The 23,271-nt window shown below is 66.9% G+C and overlaps 5 protein-coding genes across 5 annotated transcripts; 2 read left to right on the forward strand and 3 right to left on the reverse strand.

Annotated features, from left to right (window-relative positions):
• Positions 1 to 9: 9 nt before the first annotated feature.
• Positions 10 to 2,189, reverse strand: LOC128789886 (glycine N-acyltransferase-like protein 3). Its single transcript, XM_053946159.1, has 5 exons — positions 2,048 to 2,189; positions 1,543 to 1,650; positions 1,328 to 1,448; positions 600 to 720; positions 10 to 528 (listed from the first exon to the last, which is right to left on the reverse strand). The coding sequence occupies exons 1-5, from the start codon at positions 2,123 to 2,125 to the stop codon at positions 108 to 110; spliced, it is 849 nt and encodes a 282-aa protein (XP_053802134.1). The 5' UTR covers positions 2,126 to 2,189; the 3' UTR covers positions 10 to 107.
• Positions 2,190 to 2,518: 329 nt separating this feature from the next.
• LOC128789512 (glycine N-acyltransferase-like protein 3) lies at positions 2,519 to 4,537 on the forward strand. The gene is made up of 5 exons (XM_053945595.1): positions 2,519 to 2,596; positions 3,021 to 3,128; positions 3,223 to 3,349; positions 3,428 to 3,545; positions 3,971 to 4,537. Exons 1-5 carry the CDS (start codon positions 2,519 to 2,521, stop codon positions 4,371 to 4,373), a joined length of 834 nt encoding a protein of 277 aa, XP_053801570.1. The 3' UTR covers positions 4,374 to 4,537.
• CLCF1 (cardiotrophin like cytokine factor 1) lies at positions 4,529 to 12,034 on the reverse strand. Its single transcript, XM_053945596.1, has 3 exons — positions 11,922 to 12,034; positions 6,631 to 6,797; positions 4,529 to 6,194 (listed from the first exon to the last, which is right to left on the reverse strand). The coding sequence occupies exons 1-3, from the start codon at positions 11,947 to 11,949 to the stop codon at positions 5,703 to 5,705; spliced, it is 687 nt and encodes a 228-aa protein (XP_053801571.1). The 5' UTR covers positions 11,950 to 12,034; the 3' UTR covers positions 4,529 to 5,702.
• A 5,278-nt stretch (positions 12,035 to 17,312) lies between these two features.
• RAD9A (RAD9 checkpoint clamp component A) lies at positions 17,313 to 19,496 on the forward strand. The gene is made up of 11 exons (XM_053946458.1): positions 17,313 to 17,508; positions 17,587 to 17,657; positions 17,754 to 17,888; positions 17,976 to 18,090; positions 18,190 to 18,289; positions 18,400 to 18,509; positions 18,588 to 18,694; positions 18,766 to 18,830; positions 18,907 to 19,008; positions 19,088 to 19,310; positions 19,382 to 19,496. Exons 1-11 carry the CDS (start codon positions 17,475 to 17,477, stop codon positions 19,478 to 19,480), a joined length of 1,161 nt encoding a protein of 386 aa, XP_053802433.1. The 5' UTR covers positions 17,313 to 17,474; the 3' UTR covers positions 19,481 to 19,496.
• A 42-nt stretch (positions 19,497 to 19,538) lies between these two features.
• On the reverse strand, positions 19,539 to 22,259 carry PPP1CA (protein phosphatase 1 catalytic subunit alpha). The gene is made up of 7 exons (XM_053946459.1): positions 22,154 to 22,259; positions 21,519 to 21,650; positions 21,205 to 21,435; positions 20,881 to 20,985; positions 20,570 to 20,793; positions 20,016 to 20,150; positions 19,539 to 19,892 (listed from the first exon to the last, which is right to left on the reverse strand). Exons 1-7 carry the CDS (start codon positions 22,206 to 22,208, stop codon positions 19,782 to 19,784), a joined length of 993 nt encoding a protein of 330 aa, XP_053802434.1. The 5' UTR covers positions 22,209 to 22,259; the 3' UTR covers positions 19,539 to 19,781.
• Positions 22,260 to 23,271: the final 1,012 nt, after the last annotated feature.

Consider the following 23,271-nt stretch of genomic DNA (forward strand, 5'->3'; position numbering starts at 1 on the left):
CTGCTGTAACGGTCAGTGCTGGGGGGACACAAAACCCCACAGCAGCCATCAGAGACTCCACACAGCTGTTTATTTTGAGGCTGGCACAGAGAGGGGACATCAAGCCCTCAGGGCCCGTCCCTGTCCAGGCCGGGATTGTGCAGGATGTAGCGGCAGACCCCGGGCAGGCGCCGGTGGCCCAGCAGCTCCTGCAGCTGCTGCATGGGCCGGTTCCCCAGCGCCGTGTGCCCGAACGTGGGGAACCCGCGGGCGTGTGCCCGCTGCGCCGCCAGCGTCAGTGCCACCTGCATGTGGCCGCGCCGCCGGTGCTCGGGCAGGGTGTAGCTGTGGGTGCCCGTCCCGAAATGATCCGTCAGCACCCAGGCGATGGGCTGCCCGCTGCCGTCCTGCAGGCAGACTTGCGGGAAGCGCCCCAAAATCTCAGCCAGGAAGCGCCGGCTGCGGGCGTTCCCCCCGTAGGGCCACGTGTCGTTGAGCAGGTCCACATGTGAGGGGCTCAGGGAGCCCACGCGCACCCCGGGGGCTGGCCTGGGCGAGGCAGGGGTCAGTGGGGGGCTCAGGGGTGTCCCCGTGTGGGGACAAGGGTGGGGGGCTCTCACCGGGGCTCAGGCATGGTGCTGGGGTCAGGGTGCCAGTAGGAGTAGTACTCGACAATGTCCAGCTCCACACCCTTCCTCCCTGCCAGGTCCTGGGACACCGTGGCCAGCCCGTCCTGTAGCCCTGGGGAAGGGGATGTCAGGGGGTCCTGTTCCCCCTGTACCCCACCATCCCTGTCCCCAGCCCCTCTGTGTGACCCCAGTGTCCTCCTCAGTGTCCCCAGGGGCTACCTGCAACCCCAGTCTCTATTCCCAGCACCCAAATCCTTGCTTCCAGTGTGCCCAGTACCCCAATCCTGCTCCCAGAATGCCCAAGTCCAAACCCAGCGCTCCCCAGTGTCCCCGAGGACCCACAAATCCAGCTGCAATGCTTCCCAGTGCCCCCAGCATCCCCAAGTCTAACCCCAGTACCCCCCTGAACCCTGCTTCCAGGGTGCTCAGCAGTGCAATTCCCTGGTGCTCCCCAGCACCCCTAAATCCCACCCCAACACTTCCCACTGGTATCACCCATCAAACCCCAGCCCAGCACACCAAATCAGGCCTCCAGTGCTCCCCAGCACCCAAACACCCATCCCCAGTGTCCCCCAGCACTCCCAATTCCCTCCACCAGTACCTCCCAGTTCCTCCCTGCCTCCAACAGCTCTCCCCGGTGTCCCATGCTCCCAGTGCTGCCCAGAGCATGCCCAGTCCCCCTCCAGGAACCCCCCAGGACCCCGGTGTCCCCAGGCCACCGATGAGGGTGAAGGCGGCGTCCCAGCGCAGGCAGCCGGGGGTCTCCAGCAGCGCCCGGTACGCCCCCAGGTCCCGGTAGAACGCTGCCTGCGTGTTCCAGTAGCCGTCGTTCACCGGCACCTAGGGGCACCCACGGGTGCTCTGAGTACACTTGGCACGTGCCAGGGCACCGTGTCACCCCCCTCCTGCAGTGCCTCATGTCCCCACTGGCCACCTCTCCGCTGGGCCTGGCCAGCACAGCACCAAATTCAGGCCACTTGTCCACCAGCACCTCAAAGTGGCCAGGGTTGCCCCGGTTGATGTTCAGCACTGCCCCGAAGACCTGGGGGAAAAGGGCGTCAGCAGTGAGGGACAAGGAGGGGACAGATGGGGGTCAGGGATGGGGGCTTGATATGGGGGACAGAGGGGCACATGTGGGGTCAGAGCTAGGGGAGTTATGGGAGTAGATATGGGGTCAGAGCTGATGGGAGTGGGGCAGGTGTGGGGATAGGGTGGCAAAAGGGTCCCTAATGACACGGGGGTCCCCATCACCAGGAGGGCAAAGGGTGGGGGTGGTATTGGGGTCCCCCTCAAGGCAAGGGGGATATTGGGGTCACCATCACAGCAACAGATGAGTGACACTGGTGTCCCAGTCATGGCACAGTGCAGGGGTGACAGCAGTGTAGGGTGGGGGTCCCTATCATGGCACAGGGCAGGGGTGACAGTGGGGTCCCCATCACCGGCAGGGCCAGGGGCAGGCTCTTCCTCAGGATCCCCTCCAGGTGCTGCAGCTGGGCTGAGCACCTCAGGATCTTCATTGTCCTGCTGAGAGACCCTCAGTAACAGGGGGACAGGGCCACCAGGCATGGCCCCTGTCCCTGTCCCCATCCCTTTCCCCATGGTCCCCATCTCCTCCAGCACTCACCCTGGAACAGTCCTGAGTCTGTGGGTTCCAGGGAGCTGTGGAGTGGGAGTCTGGAGACTGTGTGGCACACGGTGACAATGGTTACCACCAGGTGTCATGGGCCAGCGAGTGCCCCCTGCCTTGGGGGGCAGCGGGCAGGGTCCATCCTGCTGAACACTGGGCACTGGGCCAGCCCTATGGCTGCCTGAGGACGGGTGCTCAGCTGGGACGCTCTGGGACATTGCCCCAGTGCCACCAGCTCCCCACGGATCCTCGGTGTCACCACCTGCCCCACGGTCACGAAGTCATGCTGATCCTGAAGTGCCCAGCCCAGCTGCAGCTCCTGGAGGAGACCCTGCGGAAGAGCCTGCCCACCACCCTGCCGGTGACAGCCACCCCGAGGATCCCTCTGTCCCCTCTGCCTTGTCCTGCTGGTGACAGAGTCCCTGGGGACCCCTCTGTCCCTCCCTCCCTCCTTCCCTCCCTCTCTGCCAGTGGTGAGGACCTTGGGGACTCCTTTGTCCCCTCACCCTTGTCCTGTCAGTGTTGCTGATTCCTGGGACCCCTCTGTCCCTGTCCCCTGTCCCCTCTCCCCTGCCTTGCCAGTGATGAGGACTCTGGGACCCCTCTGCCTCCCCACCTGCCCTGGTGATGACAAGGACCCCCCTGTCCCCTCTCCCCTGCCCTGCTGCAGACCCCGGGGATGCTATTGCTCCCTCTCCCCTGCGGGTAAGGGGACCAGAGGGGCTCTGGGCACCCCTTTGTCCCCTCTCCCCTGTCCTACAGGTGACAATGACCTTGTCGTGCAGGTCTTGGGAACTGTGATGACGGTGGCCAGGGGGAACCCGGCCTCCCACGAGGTGCTGGTGGACTCCTGGCCCTATTTCGGCATTGTCCTGACCCGCCTGCGCCCAGAGGTGCTGCCCCGGGTGCCCCTGCCCTGGCAGCAGCACCCCACACCCCAGGGGCCTGGCAATTGGGGTGCCACCCTCAGCTCCATGTCCCTCCCAGGACCACAGGGACCCCAGGGACTACTACACCAACCAGCTGTCTGTGTTCTACCGGGACAAGGGAGCCCTGCAGGCACTGCTGGAGGGCACTGAGGCGGTGACCCAGGGAAGAGCCTTCCAGATTCTGGGTAAGGATGGCACTGAGGGGACACAGGGCTCCTCTACCCTCCATCTGGGTCCCCTGTCTGACTGACAGGGTGTCCCAGGGATGCAGGATGGGCTGGATGAGGCCGTGCAGGAGGTGGCCAGTGCCAGGGGGCTGAAGGTGGAGACGATCCGATACCGGGCACTGATGAGCCCTGAGCCCCCCCAGCCCCGCAGGCAGTGAGTGAGGGGCACTGGGGGGACATGGGGGGCACATGGGCACTGAGGGACAAGTCACATCCCTGGGTGGCACACGGAGACCTGCCACGTTTCTTTGTAGCACAGGGGGGTCAAATTCACCTCTCTTGGTGGCACAGGAGTCCCCAAGCACATCCCTGAGAGGCACAGGGTGACATGAGTGGATCACTGAGCACACCCCTGGGTGGCACAGGGGTCCCTGAGCACTTGCCTGAATGGCACAGGGATCACTGGGTGACATGAGTGGCTTCACTGTGTGGCACAGGAGTCCCCAGTCCCACTCCTGGGTGGGATAAGGGTCCCAGATTCCATCTCTGGGTGGCACAGGGGTTCCCAATCCCATCCCACCTGCTATCCCAGCTGGGACCAGGGCTCAGCATTCCCCACTCTGCCATGCCCCGTTGCAGGATGCCCCCGGGCCTGCGCCTGGCGCCCGTGTCCCCATCCCACGTCCCGCTGCTCAACGCCACGTGGGCCCAGGGGGGCAATGCCCGCAGCCGGGCGTTCCTGCTGGGGCTGGTGCGGACGCTGCCCTCCGCCTGCCTGCTGGGCCCGCGCGGCCGCCCGGTGTCCTGGAGCCTGCTGGACGGGCAGGGCTGCCTGCGCCACGGCTACACGGTGCCCGCCTGGCGCGGGCGCGGCCTCACCGGGCTCCCGCTGGCCGTGCTGGGCCGGGAGCTGCACGCCCGCGGCTTCCCCATCTACTGCTCCGTGCTGCCCCAAAACACGGCCTCGCTGCACGCCCTGCAAGCCGTCGGCTTCGTGCCACAGCCCGGAACCTTCTACCTGATCCTGGGCACCCCAAAGTAGTGCCCAGGGAGGGGGTGCCAAGGTGAGGGGGGCTCGGGGTGGGGTTACCTGGGCACAGGGTGGCCTGGATCCCCACCCTGTGAGAGAGGGGAACACCCCAGTCCCCACACTGAGCTTAGCTCGGTCCCGTACACGCTGATCCCCACTGATGGCACCGATGGGAGCATCCCAAATTCCACACGGAACCGTTCTCCCCGGTCCCCACCTGGGTGCGGCACGGGCGGGGCAGGGGGCTGGAGAAAGGCTTTTATTCGTTCATACAAGAATAGATCTTCTGCAATAAATACCCCAATAAATAAACATCTCCAATAAATAAACACTCATAGACGCACCGGGACAGCGGCCGCGCCCCATGGCCTCGCCCCACCATCGATGGGCAACCATGGGGGAGGCGGGACTTGGGCCAAAGGGGTGGGGCCTGTTTCAGGGAGGAGGCGGGGCTTGCTACACAGGCGAGTGGGTGGGGCTTATTGCCATCGGGGCGGAGCCTATTGCTCCAGGGCGGGGCTTGCTGCTGGCTGGGGCGGGGTTTATTCCTATGCTCAGAGGGCGTTGGTCCTTTTTGGGATGGGCGGGGTTTGCACCCACTCCGGAGATTTTAGGGATGGGGACAGGCGCCCTGGGGGTTGGGGGCACCATGGAGGGGCACTTGGAAGTCGGGACACCTGTCCCTTAAGACACAACATAGTGACAGAGGGGCTGCGGGGTGACTGTGGTGGCACCTGTGAGGAACTCCACCCCTTAAGGCACAGCTGGGTGATGATAAGGATATGGAGTGGCCTTGGCAGCACTCCAGGGTCAGGAGACAGTTTTGAAGGGACACTGATGGTGAAGAGAGGACGTGGAGTGGCTTTGGTGGAACTTGGGGTCAGGAGACGCATCCCTTACAGCAGAGTGTGGTGACAGAGGGGACGTGAGGTGGCTATGGTGGTGACAATTGGGGTCTGGAACCCCTCACTTAAGGCACGGTGATTAAAGTGTGATTGTGAGGTGTCTGTGGTGGCACTTGGGTGTCAGGAACCCTATTTCTCGAAGCACACTGGTGGTAGACAGGGAACATGGGGTGGCCGTGGTGGCATTTGGGGTCAGAAGCCCAGTTCCTTAAGGCACAGTATGATGATGATGATGATGATGATGACGGAGGGGCTGCAGGGTGGCTGTGGTGGCACGTGATGTCAGGAGCCCCATCTTTCAAGGCACTGCCAGGTGATGATGAGGTTGTGGGGTGGTTTGGGGGTCAAGAGCCCCATTTCTCAAGGCACACTGGTGGTGGAAGAGGGGACCTGCGTGGCCGTGGTGGCACTGTGGACTCGGAAGCCCAGCAGGTGGTCAGAACCCCCTCGCCTCCAGCCGCAGGGTGACCACTGCGGGCGGCACCTTCTTCTTGAGGCGGTTGAAGTCCTTGGCCGAGCGCCAGAGCCAGGTCTGCAGCTCCTTCAGCAGCCAGAAATCATCCATCTTCTTCAGGAAGTCATTGGGGGCCGCGGGCGCGCCAGGGGGCGCGGGTGGCCCGGCGGGGCCGGCGGGTAGCGGGTAGCCCAGCGAGGACATGACGCCGCCGATGCTGAGCACCAGCCCCTGGAGGCTGGCGCAGAAGTGGGCGAGGCGGTGGCGCAGCTCGGCCGTGCCCACCTGCCCGTCCAGCACGCGCAGGTAGCAGAGCAGGCGGCTGTAGGCCCGGTAGTTGGCGGCCAGGCGGGCGTTGTCCGTCAGGCCCCGCCACAGGTCCAGGTCCACGGTGGCGCTGGGCACCCGCTCGGCACGTGCCAGCCGCGGGGGGTTGAAGTCGGGCTCATTGAAGGGGGGCCCCAGGTAGTTCAGCTGGAAGGGAAAGGGGGTGGCAGGGGTCATGTCTCCGTGTCCACCCTGTCCCCGGCCTGCACGTCCCCCGTGCCCCCCGTTCGAACACATCCCACTCATCCCAGCTCTCCCTTCTCTTGTCACGTCCCCCCCCGCGCTCTGCCCGAGCCGGACATCGCCAGCACGGCCCCGGCAGTGCCACCGTCACCGCTTGGCACCAAACGTGCCGGCACCGCCCAGGGCACGTCAGGGCAGGGACGGGGAACCTCCGCGTGAGTCGGCGACGCCGGCGGGGAGGGAGAGGCGGATGCCCGCGCCCATGACGGAATCACGGGCCCAGGGGAGGGTGTCGGGAGCCGCCCTGCGCCCGGCGGGCGATGAGGCATTTCCGTGACCTCCGGCGTGGGAGCAGCTGGGCACGGGGTGGATATCCCGGGGGGGCGCGTCGGGGACTCACGTAGGTGCCGGCGAGGGTGCGGAGCTGGTGCTCCAGGTAGCGGGTCAGGTCGTACGTCTGTTGGATGGACTGGCCGGCGCCCAGCTCCTCGGAGCAGTTCAGCGCCGGCAGCGCCGGCAGGTTGCAAAGCGCGGCGCACAGGAAGGTGAAGATCCCCCAAGAGTCACCTGTGGGGGACACACAGCACCTCAGGGAGGGGTGACAGGGACACTCGGTCTCCGTGTGTGTGCGGTGCTGAGCCTGCAGAGTACCCCTAAGTCTCCCGTCTGAGCGCGGGGAGACTGAGGCACGGGGGCGGGGAGGGTGTGGTTCCCCTCACCTCAGCACCCCCCTGGAGCAGTAAGAACCCCCCACCTCACCGCGGTGACCCCCCGGCTCCCCTCGGAGCGTTCCCGCCCGCGGCTGCACCAACAATCCTTTATATGGTCTGGAGCAGCGCGGCCGCGGCATTCCCGCCGGGACACACGCCTGGGATATATTTGGGCACCGCCAACGCCGGAGCGGCCCGGGCACCCAGCGGGGACCCCCGCCGAGGGGGCACCGGGAATGTGGGGCGGGGGGTGGGACGCGGCTCCGAGGAGCGGCCGGGGCGCGGGGTGACCTTTGCGGAGCCACCGGAAAGCGCCGGCGGGGTCCCCGTCATCGGCCTGACGTCAGGGCGGCCCGGGAGCGCGGCCCCGCCGCCCGGCGGCCGTGCAAAGGTCACGGCCCGCGGTCAGGATACTCCGGCCAGCTGGCACTCCCGGCTCGCCACAGCCGGCCTTCCCGGCAGCGCCTCCCGGGAAAGACCGGCCGCTGGCACGGCTCGGCACCGCGGGGCTCCTGCTGCGGGCAGCCCCCCGCGCCCCCGCGCGTCACCGCTCCCCGTCACCGGCCGCCGGTGACGCACGACGGTCCTCGGGGACACCCCGGCTCCGGCCACAAGGGCCTCACCGCCGTGGGTGTCCTGCAAACTGCAAGCCCCGCTGTGGGGGATGCAAGTGCCCTGTGGGTGTGCGGGACACCGTCACACCTGGGATACACCCCGGAGGTGTGCGGGACACTTGTGACACCTCTGGGATACGTCCAGTGCACACCTGGGATACACCTTGTGTGTGTGCATCACACAGGCGTGGGGAACATGACGCTTTCCAGCCGTGTGACACCATGCACGTGTGACACCGTGCACACGTGTGATACACCACACACATGAGACACCACCTAGGTGTGTCACCTCCCAGACAGGCGTGTGACACATGTGGCAGTCACAGGACATGCCGGGCAAGTGTGCAACGTGTTGTGCACATACCCCATGGGGGGGACACTCTGTTATGTGCCACCCACGTGTGACACGCCGTGCACACACCACACCACGCTGTGACACTCCATGCGACGCAACGTGCCCCCATGTCCCCTGTGCCCATGTGTGGCAGCCCCAGCTGGCCCCGGCTCGCCCGGTGCCCCATGGTGGGCACGTGCCGCCGCTTGCCCGCGTTCCGGTGCGTTCCGGCGCACAGAGCGTGTGGCCGGTCCCGCGTGCGTGCGAGCGTGGGCTGGGGGGGCCAGCGGGGGCCCCGCGGTGACTCACAGCACACACACCCCCCCTTCCCGGTGTTTGCTTTGGCCGGACCCTCGCCCGCCGCCGGCTCCGGTTTCCAGGCGGGATTTACACCCGCCCCGGCCTGGCCGGTGCCAAACCAAACACAGCCGGGGAGCGGGATGAGGGGGGGATGGCAGGGATGGGAGATTGGGATGGAGCCACGGTGGATCCTGGGCAGGTGGCCCAGACATGAGGATGAGGATGAGGATGATGGAGGAAGGGCATGGAGGTGGGTGTCTGAGGGATGGGAATGGTGGGATGCACAGAATGGATGGCGCTGGGCAGTAGTGACCATGGCACAGTGACAATGGTGACCCTGGTACAGCAGTAACAGTGACTGGGGCACAGCAGAGACAGTGGCCACGATACAGCAGTGACAGTGACACTGCACAGTAATGAGGGTGACCATGGCACAGCAGTGACAGTGACTGGGGCACAGCAGAGACAGTGACCATGGAACAGCAGTGATGGTGACCACGGTACAGCGGTGACAATAGCCCAGCCACAGTGGGTGGCCTCGCTGTCCCTTGCCCACCTCTGTCCCAGCGGCTGGCGCCGGGCACCCACCGGCACAGACAGTGGAGGAGGGAGGCTCCAGCCGGCACAGCTGGATCCCGGTGACGTCGGAGAGGAAGAGCCCGAGGGTTTCAAAACCGGCCCTGGAGTGCGGCCAGGATGCTCCCAGCCCACGTAAGCAGCTCATGGCGTGCCTGCCCGGGGTCACCCGCTGAGCCCTGGGGACACCCGAGGAGCCGGGGTGACGGGGGGCCACGGGAGCGGGCACCCCTGCTCTGCCAGCACAACCCTGCCGGAGACACCGGTGGTGCCACGGACACCCATCGCACACGTGGCAGCGGGGACGTGGCTCACCCGCCTTTGGGGTGACACCCGGGACCCCTGGCCTGCCACCCGCCCAGCGGCGCAGGCGGCAGTGCTGGCCAGACCTCCCGGCCAGCGGCCGAGGCAGGAATTCGGCCATGGAGATGGTGAGCTGTTCCCTGGGCATGCTGTGGGCAGAGCCACCGAAGGCTGAGCGACCACAGCCCGCCCAGAACTGCTTTCCCGAAACCCTGGTGGCGGGGGCGGCAGCCGGGAAGGGGAGACCCCCTGGCCTCAGAGCCCCCGGCAGAGGACGGAGCCGAGCCGGCCCCCGACGCCTCGGCGGGAGCTGCCGTATCTGATGGGCCGGCGTCCAGCGGCGAACAGAGCCCCATCCCACCCCGCAGCCCCATTCCTGGGGCCAGCACGGGAGGTCTCGCGGTGGCCAAGCATGACTGTGGCACAGAGGACAAAGCAGCCCTGTCCCCACTACCCCAGCCACTGCTGTGGCCACCAACTGGCACCACTTAACCCTCCACGGGCTGTTTCCCAGTCCAATGTGGCCACCATCTCTGAGGGGCTTGGAGTGGATGACACTCAAGGGCTCATGGACAGACGCCTCTGTGTCCCCACACTGCTGGCATTTAACCCTGCTGTGTCTGGGGAGGTGACACCACAGCACAGCAGCGTCCCTGTGGAGCCGGCACAGTGGGGATACGAGGATGCTCACGTTCCACAGCCAGATATCAGAGACGCAGCATTCCCTGCCTTCCAACAGGAAGAACACGTGTGCCCTTGTTCCCCAACAGCACCCACGGCCACCACAGTCGGGTCCCCATCCCATCCATCCCATTCTGCTGCACTCCATGCCATCCATCCCATCTCATCTCAGCCCATCCATCCCATGGCGAAGCCGCCGTGCCAGGAGCGGGTGGTGGTGCAGGGGGCGCGTGGCCCCGCGTCCCCCCCGGTCCGGGCCGTGCCTGCGCTCGCGGCGCTGAGTGTTTACATCCTGTCTCCTCCGTGTGTTTATAAATGCGGCCGCGCACGGGAGACTCCAGCGAGGCCGTAATTAGCTGGGCCTGGATTTCCCATCCAGCTCCGGCCCCAGCCAGCGGTGCGATGGAAACACCCCTGCCGGCGAGGGGGATGCAGGCCCCTAATCCCAACCAGACCCCGCTGCCCGACACGCACGCCCAGCACCCAGGAGCCTCACAAGGCACCTCGATCCCTTCCCGCCGCTCCCAGCGCAGGTCATGGAGCCACACAGCCCAGCAGCCCCCCCAGCACCGTGCTGGGGGTTCACCGGCACAGAGCCAGGCTGGCCGCTCTCCAGTGGGGCAGGGGACCCCCGGTGCCAGCTCATGTGGCACCGCAGAGCCATGGGTGACATGCCCTGGCACCTCCAGACCCGCTGCCACCATTGGCATCGCCTGCCACGGGGACAGTGCCTGGCTGGGTCAGTGTGGGACCAGCAGTTCTGGCGGGCACAGCCATGCCCTGATGTCCCCACAGCGCCCTGGTGAAGCCTGGGGCGCCTCTGTCACCCACAGGCCACGTGCCACACGCAGCCACAACACTGCCGGGCCAGCTGCTTCCCAGATATCCCAGATACCCCATCCAGGAGTGCATTCCCACAAGCCTGCCGCGACGCTGGGACGGTGGTGCTGGGACGGTGGCACAGGGACGCTGGCGCTGCAGCCCCGGGGGGTGCGGGGGGATGATTTATGGGGCTCGGTGCCACTTAGCAGGGCATAAATCTCCCCCCAGCGCGGCCCTGTAAGCAGAGCCCTCCGCATTTCCCTGCGGAGCCTGCGCCTAATGCAGCCCAGATGTGCGGCCGCCACCGTGCCCTCGCGCCGCCTGCTAAATAGGCACGGGGACACCGGGGATGCCGAGAGTCCCCGAGCCCCGCCAGGGACGCCACCCGGGCAGCCCACGGGTGGGGATGTCCCAAAACGGGAACGGGGTCCTGGCGGCCGAGCTCCAGCCCTGCGGCTCTTCCTCGGCGTCCCCTTCCCCGCCCGTCCCCGCAGGCCTCGGCACCGGCCGGGCCACCGGTTCGGCCACGTCCGCCGGGCCCGGCGGCAGCGGGAAGGGGGAGAGGAAGGGGCGAGGGAGGGCGATGGAGCCGCCGGGGATCCCGGCCTCGCTTTTCCGGTTCCCCGGCGCTCGCCCCGTTTTGCCCGTCCTGCGTCACGCCGGCACCGCGGGAGCTGGAGCCGAACCCGGCGCCGGCCTCGTGCTGCCCCGGCTCCGGTCCCGCCGCCCGGGACCCCGGGAAGCCTGGCGGCGCCCACACTTTGACCTTTTAAGGGTGTTTTCCAGCATTTTCCGGGCGAGGAGCCCCCGGTCCCGGTGTGCCGCCAGGCTGGCCGGCCCCCCAGCTGCCCCGGGGGTGCCGGTGGCCGCTGGGACCGAGGGAACAAAGCCGTCCCCTCCCAGCACCCCAAATTCCCGCTGCTGTGTCCCGCAGAAACGTCGCCTGCTCCAGCGGCGGCGTTCTGTGTCAAGCCCCGAAATCCAGCCCCGGGCAAGGAAAACTAACTCTTCCTGCCCCCCCATAAATCCCACCGACTTTCCTTTTCCTCCCCTCTGTCGGTCCCGGGGTTTAATTCTCCGTGCTCAGCGGCGGTTCCCTCCCTGGTAATCACAAACATGCATGGAAAAGAGGGAACGAGAGAAAGGGAGAAAAAAAAAAAAAAAAAAAAAAAAGAACAACAACCCAACCTACAGAGGGGAAAGTCTTAAATCAATCCCAAAGCCAGACAGACGTTTTAATCACATCAAATTAAAATCAGCAGTCGGTTTGGAAAGGGGAAAAAACTCCCGGCAGATGCAGGCAGGGGAGTTGGGGCAGCCCCCCGCCCCGCACCCAGCGCCGCGGGCTTACCTGAGAGCTCCCCGGTTACATTTAGCATAGTCGGGGTGCAGGGGGATTTTGGGGGGCTCGGCTCTTGCTCGGCTCCCCGAGCCCGCCCGCTCGCCTCAGCCCTGGCTCGCTGCTTCGCTCGCGCTCAGGGTTGGGTGGTGGTTTTTTTTTTTTTTTTTGGGTTGGTTTCTGGCTTTCTTCTTTTTTTTTTTTTTTTTTTTTTTTTTTTCCTTTCTTCCCCTCGGTCTCTATTTGTTTTGGTTTGGGCTCGCTCGGGTGTTAGGTGGAAAAAAAAAAAAAGAAACCGGGGCGGGTTGGGTGGGTTTTTGGGGTGTGGAGGGTTCGCACCGCGCTCCGGCTGCCTCGCTCGCCGCCGTTCCCCCCTTCCACCTCCCTTGATTTGCTCTTTTGATTGGGGTCCAGGAATGCAGGAATAAAAAAATTAAAAAAAAAAAAAGAGGAAAAAAAAAAAAAAAAAAACTGGAGCTCGCATCCACCCTCTCCAAGCTGCTGCCTCCTTCTTTCCTCTTTTTTTTTTTTTTTTTCCCAATTCAAGTGTTAAGCAGAACCAGGTTGCTTTCAAGAATGTATTTGATGCAATTGTACACAAGAGCGGGCTCCATTCATTCCCTCCTTCTCCCCCCCGCCCCGGCTTTATCCCCCCTTTCCCCATCCCCATCCCCGGGGTCCCGGCACCGGGCAGAGGTGGGGAGGCTGGAGCTGCGCCCCGGAGCTGCGGAAGGCGGAGGGGAGGGAAGGGAAGAGGGGGGTCCCCCGGGGTGCCGCTGGCCGGGTAGGAAGGGGGGGACCCCCTGCTTTCTCCCTCGCTGCGCCCCCCGTGCGGTTCTGGCTCCCGCCCGGCTTTTGTTAAAGGGGCAGCGGCGGGGCCGGTGCGGGGTCGGTGCGGGGCCGGTGCCGCTCGGCGGGGGGGTCTCCTACCTGCTCTCAGCTCCATGCGGGACGGGCGCGGGGCCGGGGCGCTGGGTGCGTGCTCTGGGGTCCCCGGGCGGGCAGGCAGCGGTCCCGCACACCGGCCCGGGACTGCGGCTCCCATTTGCCGCTCCGAGCCCTCTCGCCTCTCCTCCTCCCCGCGCACAGAGCCGAGAGCCCGGTCCCGGGGGGAGCACGGGGGGGACGGGACGGAGGGGGGGTCCGGGGAGGGGAGGACGGGGGGGACGGGGCGAGGTGCGGCGGAGCGGCTCCTCTGGCGGGGCCGGGGCCGGCGTGGGGTGCCAGCCTGCCCCCCCTTCCTTCCCCCCCCGGGGCAGCGGGGAGGAGTGGCGGAGGGATGGGGCCGGCCGGTGCGGGAAGGGTGGCGGCGGGGCGGGGAGGGGGGGGTCCTCGGCTCTTCGCTGGCACGGCCAGCCCCCTCCCCTCCGGCCGAGTGAGGGGGTCCGGGGGCCGCGGACCCCCCCGGCTTGGACACCCGTAGCGCGGCGGGCGCTGCCCCGCCGGGACGGCGGCAGGTGAGCGGCGGAGCGGGGGGAGCGCGGCGGGGTCCTGGCGGCACAACCGGAGCCCCCCGGAGCGGCGGCAGCGGCTCAGCCCCGGGGGACCCTCCGTCCCGAGGGAGGGCTTCGCTTCTCCCGTTCCACGCGGGGACGGGGAGGGACCCTCCCAGCCCCTTTCCTCCGGGTGCCAGAGCCGCTTTCTTCCCCATTATCCTCCCCCGTTGGGACAATCCCCGTCCCGGCGCCCGCGGGGTCCTTGGCAATGACCGCGGCGTTCCCCGCAGCCCAGCGGGGGTGAGTTGGGTGGATTGGGGGGGGGCGTGGGGAGCCCCCCAGGGCCAAGCGGAGCCGCGGCCGGAGGGGAGGGGGCGACCCGACAGCCAGAGTCCCTCATCCCTTCCCCTCGTGCCCCTCATCCATGAGTGGGTGCTGCCGCGGGGGCTCTCTCGGCGGGGAGAGGAACGTCCTGGCTCCCCCCAAAAAAAGCTTTGTTTAAAACAAAGGGCTGGGAGCGCCGGGAAGGGCCGGGAGGTAACAGGCGGATTCGCTTCCACTCCAGACCCCGGCCCTGGCCGGGTCCGAGCCCTCCCGGCTGTGATCGCATCCTCCCGGCTTTCTCCGCGACACGGGGTGCCTGCTCGGAGCACAGCAGGACCCTCTTTCCCCAAATCCACCGGGACACTGGGTGCTGAACTCATTAGCAGCAGTTTGGGCACCCCCCGTAGGGATAAAGCACACACGGACGTGCTGCTGGCTGATTTATTGCTTGGGAAGTGCGGATTTGGTGTTGAATCCATGAGGACGCGCCCAACAGACATGTCAGGGGTGACGAGGGGGGCTCTGGATCCCCTCCCCCGGGTAAACGGGGGACACTCTGCAGCCCTGAGGATCCGGAGGGGCTGCGGAGGTGTCGGACGGAGCTGCCCAAACGATGTACGGCTGGACGGAGCCCCGGCCCGGCTCCCCGGCAGCGTGCCTGGGGGGGTCCGCTCGGCGTGGGGCCGGCCCCCTCGCCCCCCCAGCCGCAGGGCAGGGTATCTGGTTTCCCCCCCGAGCCAGCAGATCCCGCCAGCAGCGCTGGAGCAGTTGGGAAAAGCCGCCGGCCCGTCCCCGGGGGTCTCCAGCCTGCCGAAGGCGGCGGGGCTGCCCCTCGCTGCCTTCTCCCCTCCCCAAAACCCAGCGCTGCCCTTGGGTCTGGGGAGTTTTCCAGCTGCCACGGCTCCCGCTGGGCCAACACCTGAGACAGGAGAGGAGGAGGAGGAGGGAAACGTGGCCCGGCAGACGCGGCTCCCGGCTTCCCATGCCCCTCTCCCTGTGCCAGCCAGCGGTGCCAGGACGGAGCCCCCGCCCCAGGACAAAGCGGGCGCAGGGCACAGACAGGTCAAGCCGCTGGGAAGCCTCATCCCCACATCCTGTTCCTCGTCCTCCTCCTCGCCCGGTGCCCCCAGGGGCTCCGCGTGGGTGAGGCCGTGCCCGCCCTGCCCTCGGGGCCACGTCACCGGGCAGCTGAGCTCACCTCCATCCCACCCCGCGGCCGCCGCTCCTCCGGCGTCGCCGGGGCCAGCCCGGCCTCCCACTGCTGACCTTTGCGGCCGACAGCCGGAGGAGGGAGAGACGGGGGGCCGACCGGACCCAGAAATCCCGGCTGTAGCCCCAAACCGCCCGCGAGGCGCGGGCTGAGACGCTCCGGCAGCGCCCGGCTCCTTGGGGACACCCCTGGGGCGCAGGCAGGGGCACGGAGCAGCCATCCGGCTCGGCGTGTCCCCTCCTGCCGGGCTGGCAGCAGGAGCCCAGCTGTGGCCGTCTGTCTCCCCGAGCCGCTGCCTGGGCGAGGGCGCCGTGCCATGTGCCGGGAAGGAAGCCGGGGGAGCGGGAAGGACGCTGGGAGACAGCCTGGAGCCCGCCGGGTGCGAGGGAACACGCCTGTCACCTTCCCTGCCATCCCTGGGTGAAGTCCCCAGCCCCAGGAGGAGTCCTGGGAGAGGCGGCGTGGGCGCAGCTGAGCCCAGGGGTGCTGGAGCCCCCCGAGGGCTGCCAGGCTCCTGCTCCCAGCCCGTATCCAGCCCATTCCCTGGTCGGTGCTGGTGGGAGGAGGGAGGGGTGGCCTGGCCCCGCTGAGGTGTGTGTGTCACGACCGCAGCCAGCTGCGTCCTCTCCGCAGCCCCATAAAACGCCGAGCCCCGAGGCCAGAGCCCCTCCTGGGGACGCCGGCTCCAGAGGAGCCCGGCTGCTCTGCCAGAGCTGGAACGGAGGCTCCCACACGATCCTGTCCTTTTCCTCCTCCTGGGAGGAAGGGAAGTAGCCAGGGCTCGCCCCAGGAGTGGAGCAGCCAGATCCGGCTGGACGCCGAGCCCAGGCCAAGGCAGGCCCTGGAGTCCCTGGGGCGCCGTGCTGGCGATCCCAGCACAGCCCCGGACACGTGGCTGGGCCGCGGAGCCCCCCCAGGGCAGGAATTCCTGTACCTGGAGGGGATGCGGCCAGCAGCCGGGTCCGAAATCCCAGATAAAAGTCACCGAGCACACCAGACAGGGAAAGGAGAAGGAGGAGGACAGGCTGTCACCATGTCCTGGAGGACAGCAGCCATGGGAAAAGGGCTCTGGAGTCCCCTTCCCATTTCCCTCTGCTCAGGTGCCAGCCCTGCTCCGCAGCGGGGCCCCTCGGCTCGGGCTCCTCGGCCACCGAGGCCGGGAGGAGGGACTTGGGGAGCGGCTGCTCCAGCGGCAGGCGGGAGCCGGCTGGAGGACCCTGCTGTGAGCACGACTCGAGTTCCTCACAGCCACATCCCCCGGCTCCCTCGAGGCCACAACTCCAGCCTGTTGCTCCGGGCTGGCTGCAAGCACAGGCTGCTGGCTGAGCCAGTGTCACATCCCTGGAAGGGCTCAGGGCCGCACTGGAGCAACGGGGCCGGTGGGAGATGTCCCTGCAGGGGGGTGGGACGGGGTGGGCTTTAAGGTCCCTTCCAACCCAATCCATTCTGGGATGGATACACCTGGCCAGCCCAGGATTTACAGTGTACCCCCAGTGGAGAATTCTGGGACACCCCCAAAAACCCATTCCCAGAAGTGTTGAATGGCGCTTGGAGCAACTAGTGAATGGTGTCTCTGCCCATGGCAGGGGACGGAACTGGATGAGCTTTAAGGTCCCTTCCAACCCCAGCCATTCCATGATTCTATGGGATGCACAGCCAGCAGCACCTCCAGCATGGAGACAGACCATCAAGCATTAACTTATAGCATTCCACTTTCCCGATGGAAGTGGAGATAGGGATCCCCAAAATCCCTATCCCGGGAGATAGGGATCCCCAAAACACCGGGATCTCGGGAAGCACTGGAGAAGCTCCAGGGAGTTGCAGCCCTTCCTGGGGAGCACCGTGCCCCGGGAACGTGGGAAGCGGCAAAGGGCAACCTCGCCCGGGATGCTGCCGGGAATGAAGCGAGGGGCAGGGTGCTGGGAGGCACAAGCACGGAAAGACCCCGGGAGAGCCCCAGGATGGGTCGGGAAGCCCCGGGAAGGAGCCGGAGCGGGGCTGAGCGCCGGGAGCCGCGCTGAGGGGCGCGTCGAAGCCCCATTGGCTGAGCCGCGCGTCACTCCGACCGCTACCCAATAGCGCGCTGCGGAAGGCGGGGCTTGCCGGCGGGGCAGCCCCGAGAGCCGCGGGGCCGAGGCCACGCCCCTCTCGCCGGTCACGTGAGGGCATCGCGCCGTGGCGTCACGCGCCCCCTCAGCGCGGACCAATCGGCTGGCGGCGGGGGCGGGACGGAGCGGCGCCGCCGGCCAATGGGGAGGCGGCCGGGGCGGGCGGGCGCGGGAAGCCGGGAAGGCACCGGCGGGGCGCGGCGGGGAAGAGGCCGGAACCCCCGGGAAGGGACGGGGCGGGGGGGCAGGGGGACACCCTGCGGGGCCGCTGGGGAGAGACGGCACCGGCGGGGCGGGGAGGGAACAACAACCGCGGCGGGGCGGGGGGCGGCGAGGCCCGAGCAGAGCCCGCTGGGGGCGTGGCCTAGCGCGCACGCTCCGCTGAGGGGCGTGGTCTGTTGTTGGGGGCGGGGCCCGGGGGCGGCGGGCGCGAAGCCCCCACGTGCCGCCCGGTGCCGGTCCTGGTCCCGGACACGGTGCCGGTGCCATGAAATGTGTCATCGCCGGCGGCAACGTCAAAGGTGAGCGGGGCCTGGGGGCCCGGGGAGCACGGCACGCCCGGGGAGCCGTGCCTCACCCCCACACCCTCTCCTTCCCAGTCCTCGGCCGAGCCGTGCACTCCCTGTCCCGCATCGGCGACGAGCTCTACCTGGAGCCCACCGGGAGTGGGGTATGCAGCACCGGGGGGGGCTGGATGGGAGCTGGGGGGCACCTGTGCCCCCCTCCCTCCGTGCAGGCAGTGCCAACACTGTGGCTGTGTCCCCAGCTGTCCTTACGTGCTGTCAACTCCTCCCGTTCTGCCTTCGCCTCCTTCCTCTTCGCACCGCTCTTCTTCCAGTTGTACGAGCCGGGCAGCGCCGGGCCCGACACGGAGCTCTTCCGATGCAAAGTCCACATGAAGGTGCAGTGCCCGGCCTGGGCCCCCCCAGAGCTCCTCGTTGTTCCTGGGGCCCCAGGCAGGTGACAGTCCCCGTATCCATCCCCACAGTCCTTCCTGGGCGTCTTCCGCTCGCTGCCCTCACTGGAGAAGTCGGTGGGGAAATGCCTGATCCTGCTCAAGCCCCGTGCCAGCCGCCTGGTCCTGCAGCTCCACTGCAAGTACGGTGAGTTGCAGCAGGGACAAGCCTGGGGGGTGACACGGCACAGCGGGGGACATGCTGGCACCGCGTCCTGCCTTGCTGAGCCGCTGTCCCCCCTGCCAGGTGTCACCAAGACACACAACCTGGCCTTCCAGGAGTGCGAGCGGCTGCAGGCCGTGTTCGACATCCAGCGCTGCGCCAGCCGCCTCTGCGCCCCGGCACGGTGAGGGGACACCACTGGGGTGGGCAGAGTGGGATGGGGGAGGATGGAAGGAGGGACTCCAGCCAGCCCTGCAGGATTTGGGATGCTCAGCCCCCTCCTGTGCCCCTCAGGGTGCTGGCAGAGGCCGTGGTGCACTTTCCCCTGACGCTGGCTGAGGTGACACTGGGGACTGGCCCTGGTGGCAAAATCAGCCTGAGGAACTATGTGGAGGACGAGGCAGGTGAGTCCTGCAGGGTAAGGGGCCCTCCCCACCTCGGGGTGCCCTTCAGCCCCCCACCCACCCCGTTCCCCCCTCCAGAGCCGAGCAAGACGATGGTGACGGAGCTGTGGCTGGCTGAGGATGAGTTCCAGTCGGTGACTGTAGCCCCGGGCTCCCACATCACCTTCTGCCTCAAGGAATTCCGTGTGAGTCCCCACCCAAACCCCCCAGCCCTGTGTCACCCCCAGCCCCCCCTCACCCTCCCCTTTGTCCCCAGGGGCTGCTGAGCTTTGCCGAGGCCTCCAACCTGCCCCTCACCATCCACTTTGATGAGCCTGGCAGGTAGGAGCGGTCACCACGTCCCCACCCTGTGCCAGCCCTGTCCCTGGCACCCCCTCAGCCCCCTTTGTGTCCCCAGGCCGGTGATCTTCACCCTGGATGACACTGTCCTGGAGGTTCACCTGGTGCTGGCCACCCTCTCCGACGCAGAAAGCAACTCCCAGTCCCCTTCGACCAACGGGTAAGTCCCAGAGGAGCCCTCCAGTGGCCACGGGCAGGGAGCAGAGTGAACATTGCCAATCCTGCTCTGTCCCCATCAGCGTGTCCCACCTGCCCGCCCCGTCAGATGACTTTGCCGATGACCTGGAGTCCTACATGGCTGCCATGGAAACCAGCGAGGGGTGCTCAGAGGGGCGCCCCAGCCCCACCTTCCCCCTGCACATCCCCCGGCCAGCCAAAAGCAAACATGAGGAGGAGGAGGAGGAGGAGGAGGAGGAGGAGGAGGAGGATGGAGCTGTGCCAGGGACCCCCCCACACAAGAAGGTGAGAATTGGGTGTGCCTGGGGGCAGAGGGTGGGCAGAGCCTCCTCCTGACCCTCCATTTCTCCCCACAGTTTCGCTCCCTGTTTTTTGGCTCAGTGATGACACCAGGAAGGCCTGGCCCGGCCACCACCCAGGAGGTGCTGGCGGAGGACAGCGATGGAGAAAGCTGAGCCCCGAGTCACTGCCACCCCCAGCCTCCATCCAACCACCAGGACAGGCACCCCCCAGTGACCCATTACAAGTTTATTCCTCAAAAAATCCTCCTGCCCCCCCCTCCGCTGCCACCCCAGGGCTGGGCTCTGGGCTCCCCCCTTGCCCCAGCACTCCCTGCCCTGGGCCTGGATTTGCTTTGGTGGAGCGTGGCGGGGGGGGGGCAGGATCCTACAAATAAAAAAACGAGTCGAAAGAAAAGCGACCTGATGCTTGGGTGGGGGGCTGGGGGGCGTGGGCAGCACAGGGGCGGCTCCCAGCTCATTTCTTGGCTTTGGCAGAGTTTCGGGGAGGGGTGACGGGGCGCCCGGCGGGGTTCAGCCCGCTGAACTGCCCGTATTTGCCTTTGTTCTTGTCGGCCGGCTTCAAAATCTGCGGGGGAAGGGGGAAAGGAATCAGTGAGCTCCCCGCCCCAGCTCTCCACTCCCCTGCAGGGCAGAACTCCCTGCAGCCCTCCCGGCAGGAATTGGGGGTCTTTCCCCTCCCTGGGCTCACCTGGAAAGAGCACATGAGGGTCTCATCCACGCTCATCATGGCGCCGGCGTTGTCGAACTCGCCGCAGTAGTTGGGGGCCGAGAAGAGGGTGACGAGCTGGCGCTTGGCGAAGAACTCGTAGCCGTCCTCCACCACCTGGGGGGGCACGGGGTTGGCAAAAGTCCACCTCCCATGGCCAGGATCCCAGTATTCCCAGTCCCCCAGGATGAAGATCCAGCCCTCTCTAGCAGGGTGAATACACCCTTCCCTGCAGCAAACAGCCACCACTGGGACAAACACCCACTGCCCCAGGGCAAATATCAATCTCCAGAGTGATTATCCAACCTCTGGGAGGAACAGCCACATCCAAGGGTGACTATTCATCCCCCCTGGGCAAATCGTTTGACATCAGAGCAAATACCCAAATGCTGAGGGCAAACACCCCCAGAATTCCAACCCACGCACTCCTGGGGTGCACACTGCCCTTGAAGGGGAAATAGTCGGGGCAGAACCACCTGACACCCACTGGAGACCCAAACCCACATGTCCCCAACATCTGGCAGTCCCGGTGGTACCTGGTGTGCCCGGCAGATGAGGTCCAGGTCGTGCTTGTGCAGGAATTTGGCCACCACCTCGGCCCCGAAGGTGAAGGAGACCCCGCGGTCGTTCTCCCCCCAGCCCTGCACGTCCTTGTCGGGGTCGGACCAGAGCAGGTCACAGAGCAGCCCCTGATCCGGGACATCCGTGGGCCGCATGATCCGCCGGATCTGCTCCATCGACTGCAGGTCTGGGGACAGCCCTGCGGGAAAGGGGCAGCCCCAGAGCTCAGCACGGGGATCCCACCTCTCCTCCAGCCCTCCCAAACCCCGGGAAGGGCCATTCCCACCTCCGTGGCAGCAGAAGATCTTCTCATCCACGATGGCGGCAATGGGCAAACAATTGAAGCAGTCGGTGAAGGTCTTCCAGAGCTTGATGTTGTATCTTCGCTTGCCTGCGGGGCACAAAGGGGGCTTGGAGGTGACCCTGGGGACAGCGTGGGGGTGGGCAGGACATGGAAGGGCAGGAGGACACAGAGGAAAGGCAGGAAGACATGGTGGGGAGGGAAGGAGGTCACAGGTGGGGTCAGTGTGGGCAGCACTGGGACGACACCGGGAGAGGGGGAGCACAGGGATGGCAGCGGGGTTTTGGGGGGCACAGCCCGGGCACTCACACTCGTCATAGAAGCCATAGATGCGGTTGATGCTGGCACACTCGTGGTTGCCCCGCAGCAGGAAGAAGTTCTCGGGGTACTTGATCTTGTAGGCGAGCAGCAGGCAGATGGTCTCCAGGGACTGCTTGCCCCGGTCCACGTAGTCGCCCAAAAACAGGTAATTGCTCTCAGGGGGGAAGCCCCCGTACTCAAAGAGCCTCAGGAGGTCGTAGTACTGCCCGTGGATGTCACCTGGGGGGGGACACAGGCTGTGAGTGGCACCCTGCAGCCCCCCACGCCACCCCAGTGCTGCCCAGCAGCCATGCAGGCCTCACCGCAGATCTTGAGGGGTGCCTCCAGCTCCAGCAGGATGGGCTGGCTCAGGAAGATCTCCCGGGATTTGAGGCACAGCCCGCGGATCTCGTTCTCCGTCAGCTGCACGTTCTTCCCCGGCCGCGACCCTTGGACTGCTCCCAGCACAGAGAACAGGATCAGGGATCCCCAAGTGCTCGGGGACCCCAAGAGCGCCCCAGGAACCCCTGCTCTACCTGCCCCAGCCCTCCCTGCCCATATCCTCCACGCCCTCCAGGCTCAGCTCCAGCCCCCAGACCCTTCGGGCACCCCAGTGCCCTCCAGTGCCCCCCTCCGCGGGGTGCAGACCCTTTGGGGACCCCCCATTTCCTCCAGCCCCCTCCCGCGGGGCACAGACCTATTCGGGATCCCCCCTCATATCCTCCACGTCCTCCGGACTCATCTCCAGCTCCCCAGACCCCATGGGGATCCCCCCCCCAAAAACCTTTACCAGCCCTGACCGCCCCCCCCGCAAACCACCGCGGCCTAACGCGCCCCCGCCAGGCCCAGGCCGGGGACCCCCCCCGCGGCGTTGGGACACGGCCCGAGCCGGCCCCGAGAGGTTCCCCGAGCGGAGGGAGGGTGTCCCGGTGCTCGGGGGGCGGCGGGGGCCGCTCACCCTCCAGGAGGCGGCTGATGATGGAGTCGAGGTTGAGCTTCTCGGTGTCCGCCATGGCCGCCCGCGCGCCGCCCCGCCCCGCGCGCCCGCCCAGAGCGGCCCCGGCGCGCGTGGCGCCCTCTGCCGGCCCGGAGGACTCACTGCAGCGGGGAGCGCCCCGCGCCCCGCGGTGCCCTCGGCCGCGGTGTCCCCAACCCGCGAGGGGCGGGAAACGGGGACAGCACGGCGGGGGGGCAGGCAGCAGCGAGCCACGGCGGTGTCACAGAGGCAGGGGGACACGCTCCGCAGGGGGACATTCCGAGCAGGGGAACATCCCGGGAAAGGTGACACCCCGGGTAGAGGGACATCCCGGGCAGAGGGACATGCCTGGAAGGGGGAACGTCCTGGGAAAGGGGATACCGCGGGAACGGGATAATCCCGGGCAAGGGAACACCGCGGGCAGAGAGCCTTCCCTGGAAAGGAGAACGTCCCGGGCAGAGGGACTTCCCTGGAACGGAGGACGTCCCGGGCAAGGGGACATCCTGGGAAAGGGGACATCCTGGGAAAGGGGACATCCTGGGCAAGAGAACAACCCGGGCAGGCGGACACGCCGGGCAAGGGGTAGAGCTCGGGCAAGGGGACACGGGGGACAGAGGGGACACGGACTCGTGTGCCTGGGGGCACAGGGATAGAGAGGGAGAGGGAGGGGAACAGCTCCAGGATAGACAGGGGTTCCCTGACAGGGGACAGGAGGGGACACAGAGGGATCCGGGGATCCGTATCCCGGTTCTGGGAGCACAGGGACAGCCTGGGGACACGGGAGGGTACGGGAGGGGACAGGATGCTTGATAGAGCCCTGGGATATCCCCACCCGGGGACTCTGGGGACACCGTCGGGAGCAGCACCGGGCGGTTGCCGGGAGACTGTTGCCACTCTGGGGTCCCCGGGGACACCCCGAAGGGCGTGTCCCCACTGGGGACACAGGGGAGGGTGACACATTTGTGCCACCGCTCGTGGACGGTGGCAGTGGCAGGAATGGGGTCATGGATGTACCTTGTCCACACTGGCTGTACCGTGCCTTGCCACGCCGTGCCATTCCCTGGGTGCCATTCCCTGGGTGCCACGCCGTGCCACGCCAT

Source organism: Vidua chalybeata, chromosome 6, assembly GCF_026979565.1.
Source record: "Vidua chalybeata isolate OUT-0048 chromosome 6, bVidCha1 merged haplotype, whole genome shotgun sequence".
Lineage (NCBI taxonomy): Eukaryota > Metazoa > Chordata > Aves > Passeriformes > Viduidae > Vidua > Vidua chalybeata.

What these genes read in the sequence shown, in the direction of transcription:
- LOC128789886 (XM_053946159.1), bottom strand. Translation starts at nt 2,125, where the DNA reads ATGAAGATCCTGAGGTGCTCAGCCCAGCTGCAGCACCTGGAGGGGATC. An exon ending in GCCTGCCCCTGGCCCTGCCG is followed by an intron (nt 1,651 to 2,047) that starts GTGATGGGGACC and finishes CTTTTCCCCCAG; the next exon opens with GTCTTCGGGGCAGTGCTGAA. An exon ending in AGCACCATGCCTGAGCCCCG is followed by an intron (nt 529 to 599) that starts GTGAGAGCCCCC and finishes TGCCTCGCCCAG; the next exon opens with GCCAGCCCCCGGGGTGCGCG.
- LOC128789512 (XM_053945595.1), top strand. Translation starts at nt 2,519, where the DNA reads ATGCTGATCCTGAAGTGCCCAGCCCAGCTGCAGCTCCTGGAGGAGACC. An exon ending in GCCTGCCCACCACCCTGCCG is followed by an intron (nt 2,597 to 3,020) that starts GTGACAGCCACC and finishes CTTGTCGTGCAG; the next exon opens with GTCTTGGGAACTGTGATGAC. An exon ending in TGACCCGCCTGCGCCCAGAG is followed by an intron (nt 3,129 to 3,222) that starts GTGCTGCCCCGG and finishes TGTCCCTCCCAG; the next exon opens with GACCACAGGGACCCCAGGGA.
- CLCF1 (XM_053945596.1), bottom strand. Translation starts at nt 11,949, where the DNA reads ATGCTAAATGTAACCGGGGAGCTCTCAG. An exon ending in TGTAACCGGGGAGCTCTCAG is followed by an intron (nt 6,798 to 11,921) that starts GTAAGCCCGCGG and finishes TGTCCCCCACAG; the next exon opens with GTGACTCTTGGGGGATCTTC. An exon ending in GCACCCTCGCCGGCACCTAC is followed by an intron (nt 6,195 to 6,630) that starts GTGAGTCCCCGA and finishes TTTCCCTTCCAG; the next exon opens with CTGAACTACCTGGGGCCCCC.
- RAD9A (XM_053946458.1), top strand. Translation starts at nt 17,475, where the DNA reads ATGAAATGTGTCATCGCCGGCGGCAACGTCAAAG. An exon ending in CGCCTCTGCGCCCCGGCACG is followed by an intron (nt 18,290 to 18,399) that starts GTGAGGGGACAC and finishes TGTGCCCCTCAG; the next exon opens with GGTGCTGGCAGAGGCCGTGG. An exon ending in CTATGTGGAGGACGAGGCAG is followed by an intron (nt 18,510 to 18,587) that starts GTGAGTCCTGCA and finishes TCCCCCCTCCAG; the next exon opens with AGCCGAGCAAGACGATGGTG.
- PPP1CA (XM_053946459.1), bottom strand. Translation starts at nt 22,208, where the DNA reads ATGGCGGACACCGAGAAGCTCAACCTCGACTCCATCATCAGCCGCCTC. An exon ending in CTATGGCTTCTATGACGAGT is followed by an intron (nt 20,986 to 21,204) that starts GTGAGTGCCCGG and finishes TGTGCCCCGCAG; the next exon opens with GCAAGCGAAGATACAACATC. An exon ending in CCCTCATGTGCTCTTTCCAG is followed by an intron (nt 19,893 to 20,015) that starts GTGAGCCCAGGG and finishes CTTCCCCCGCAG; the next exon opens with ATTTTGAAGCCGGCCGACAA.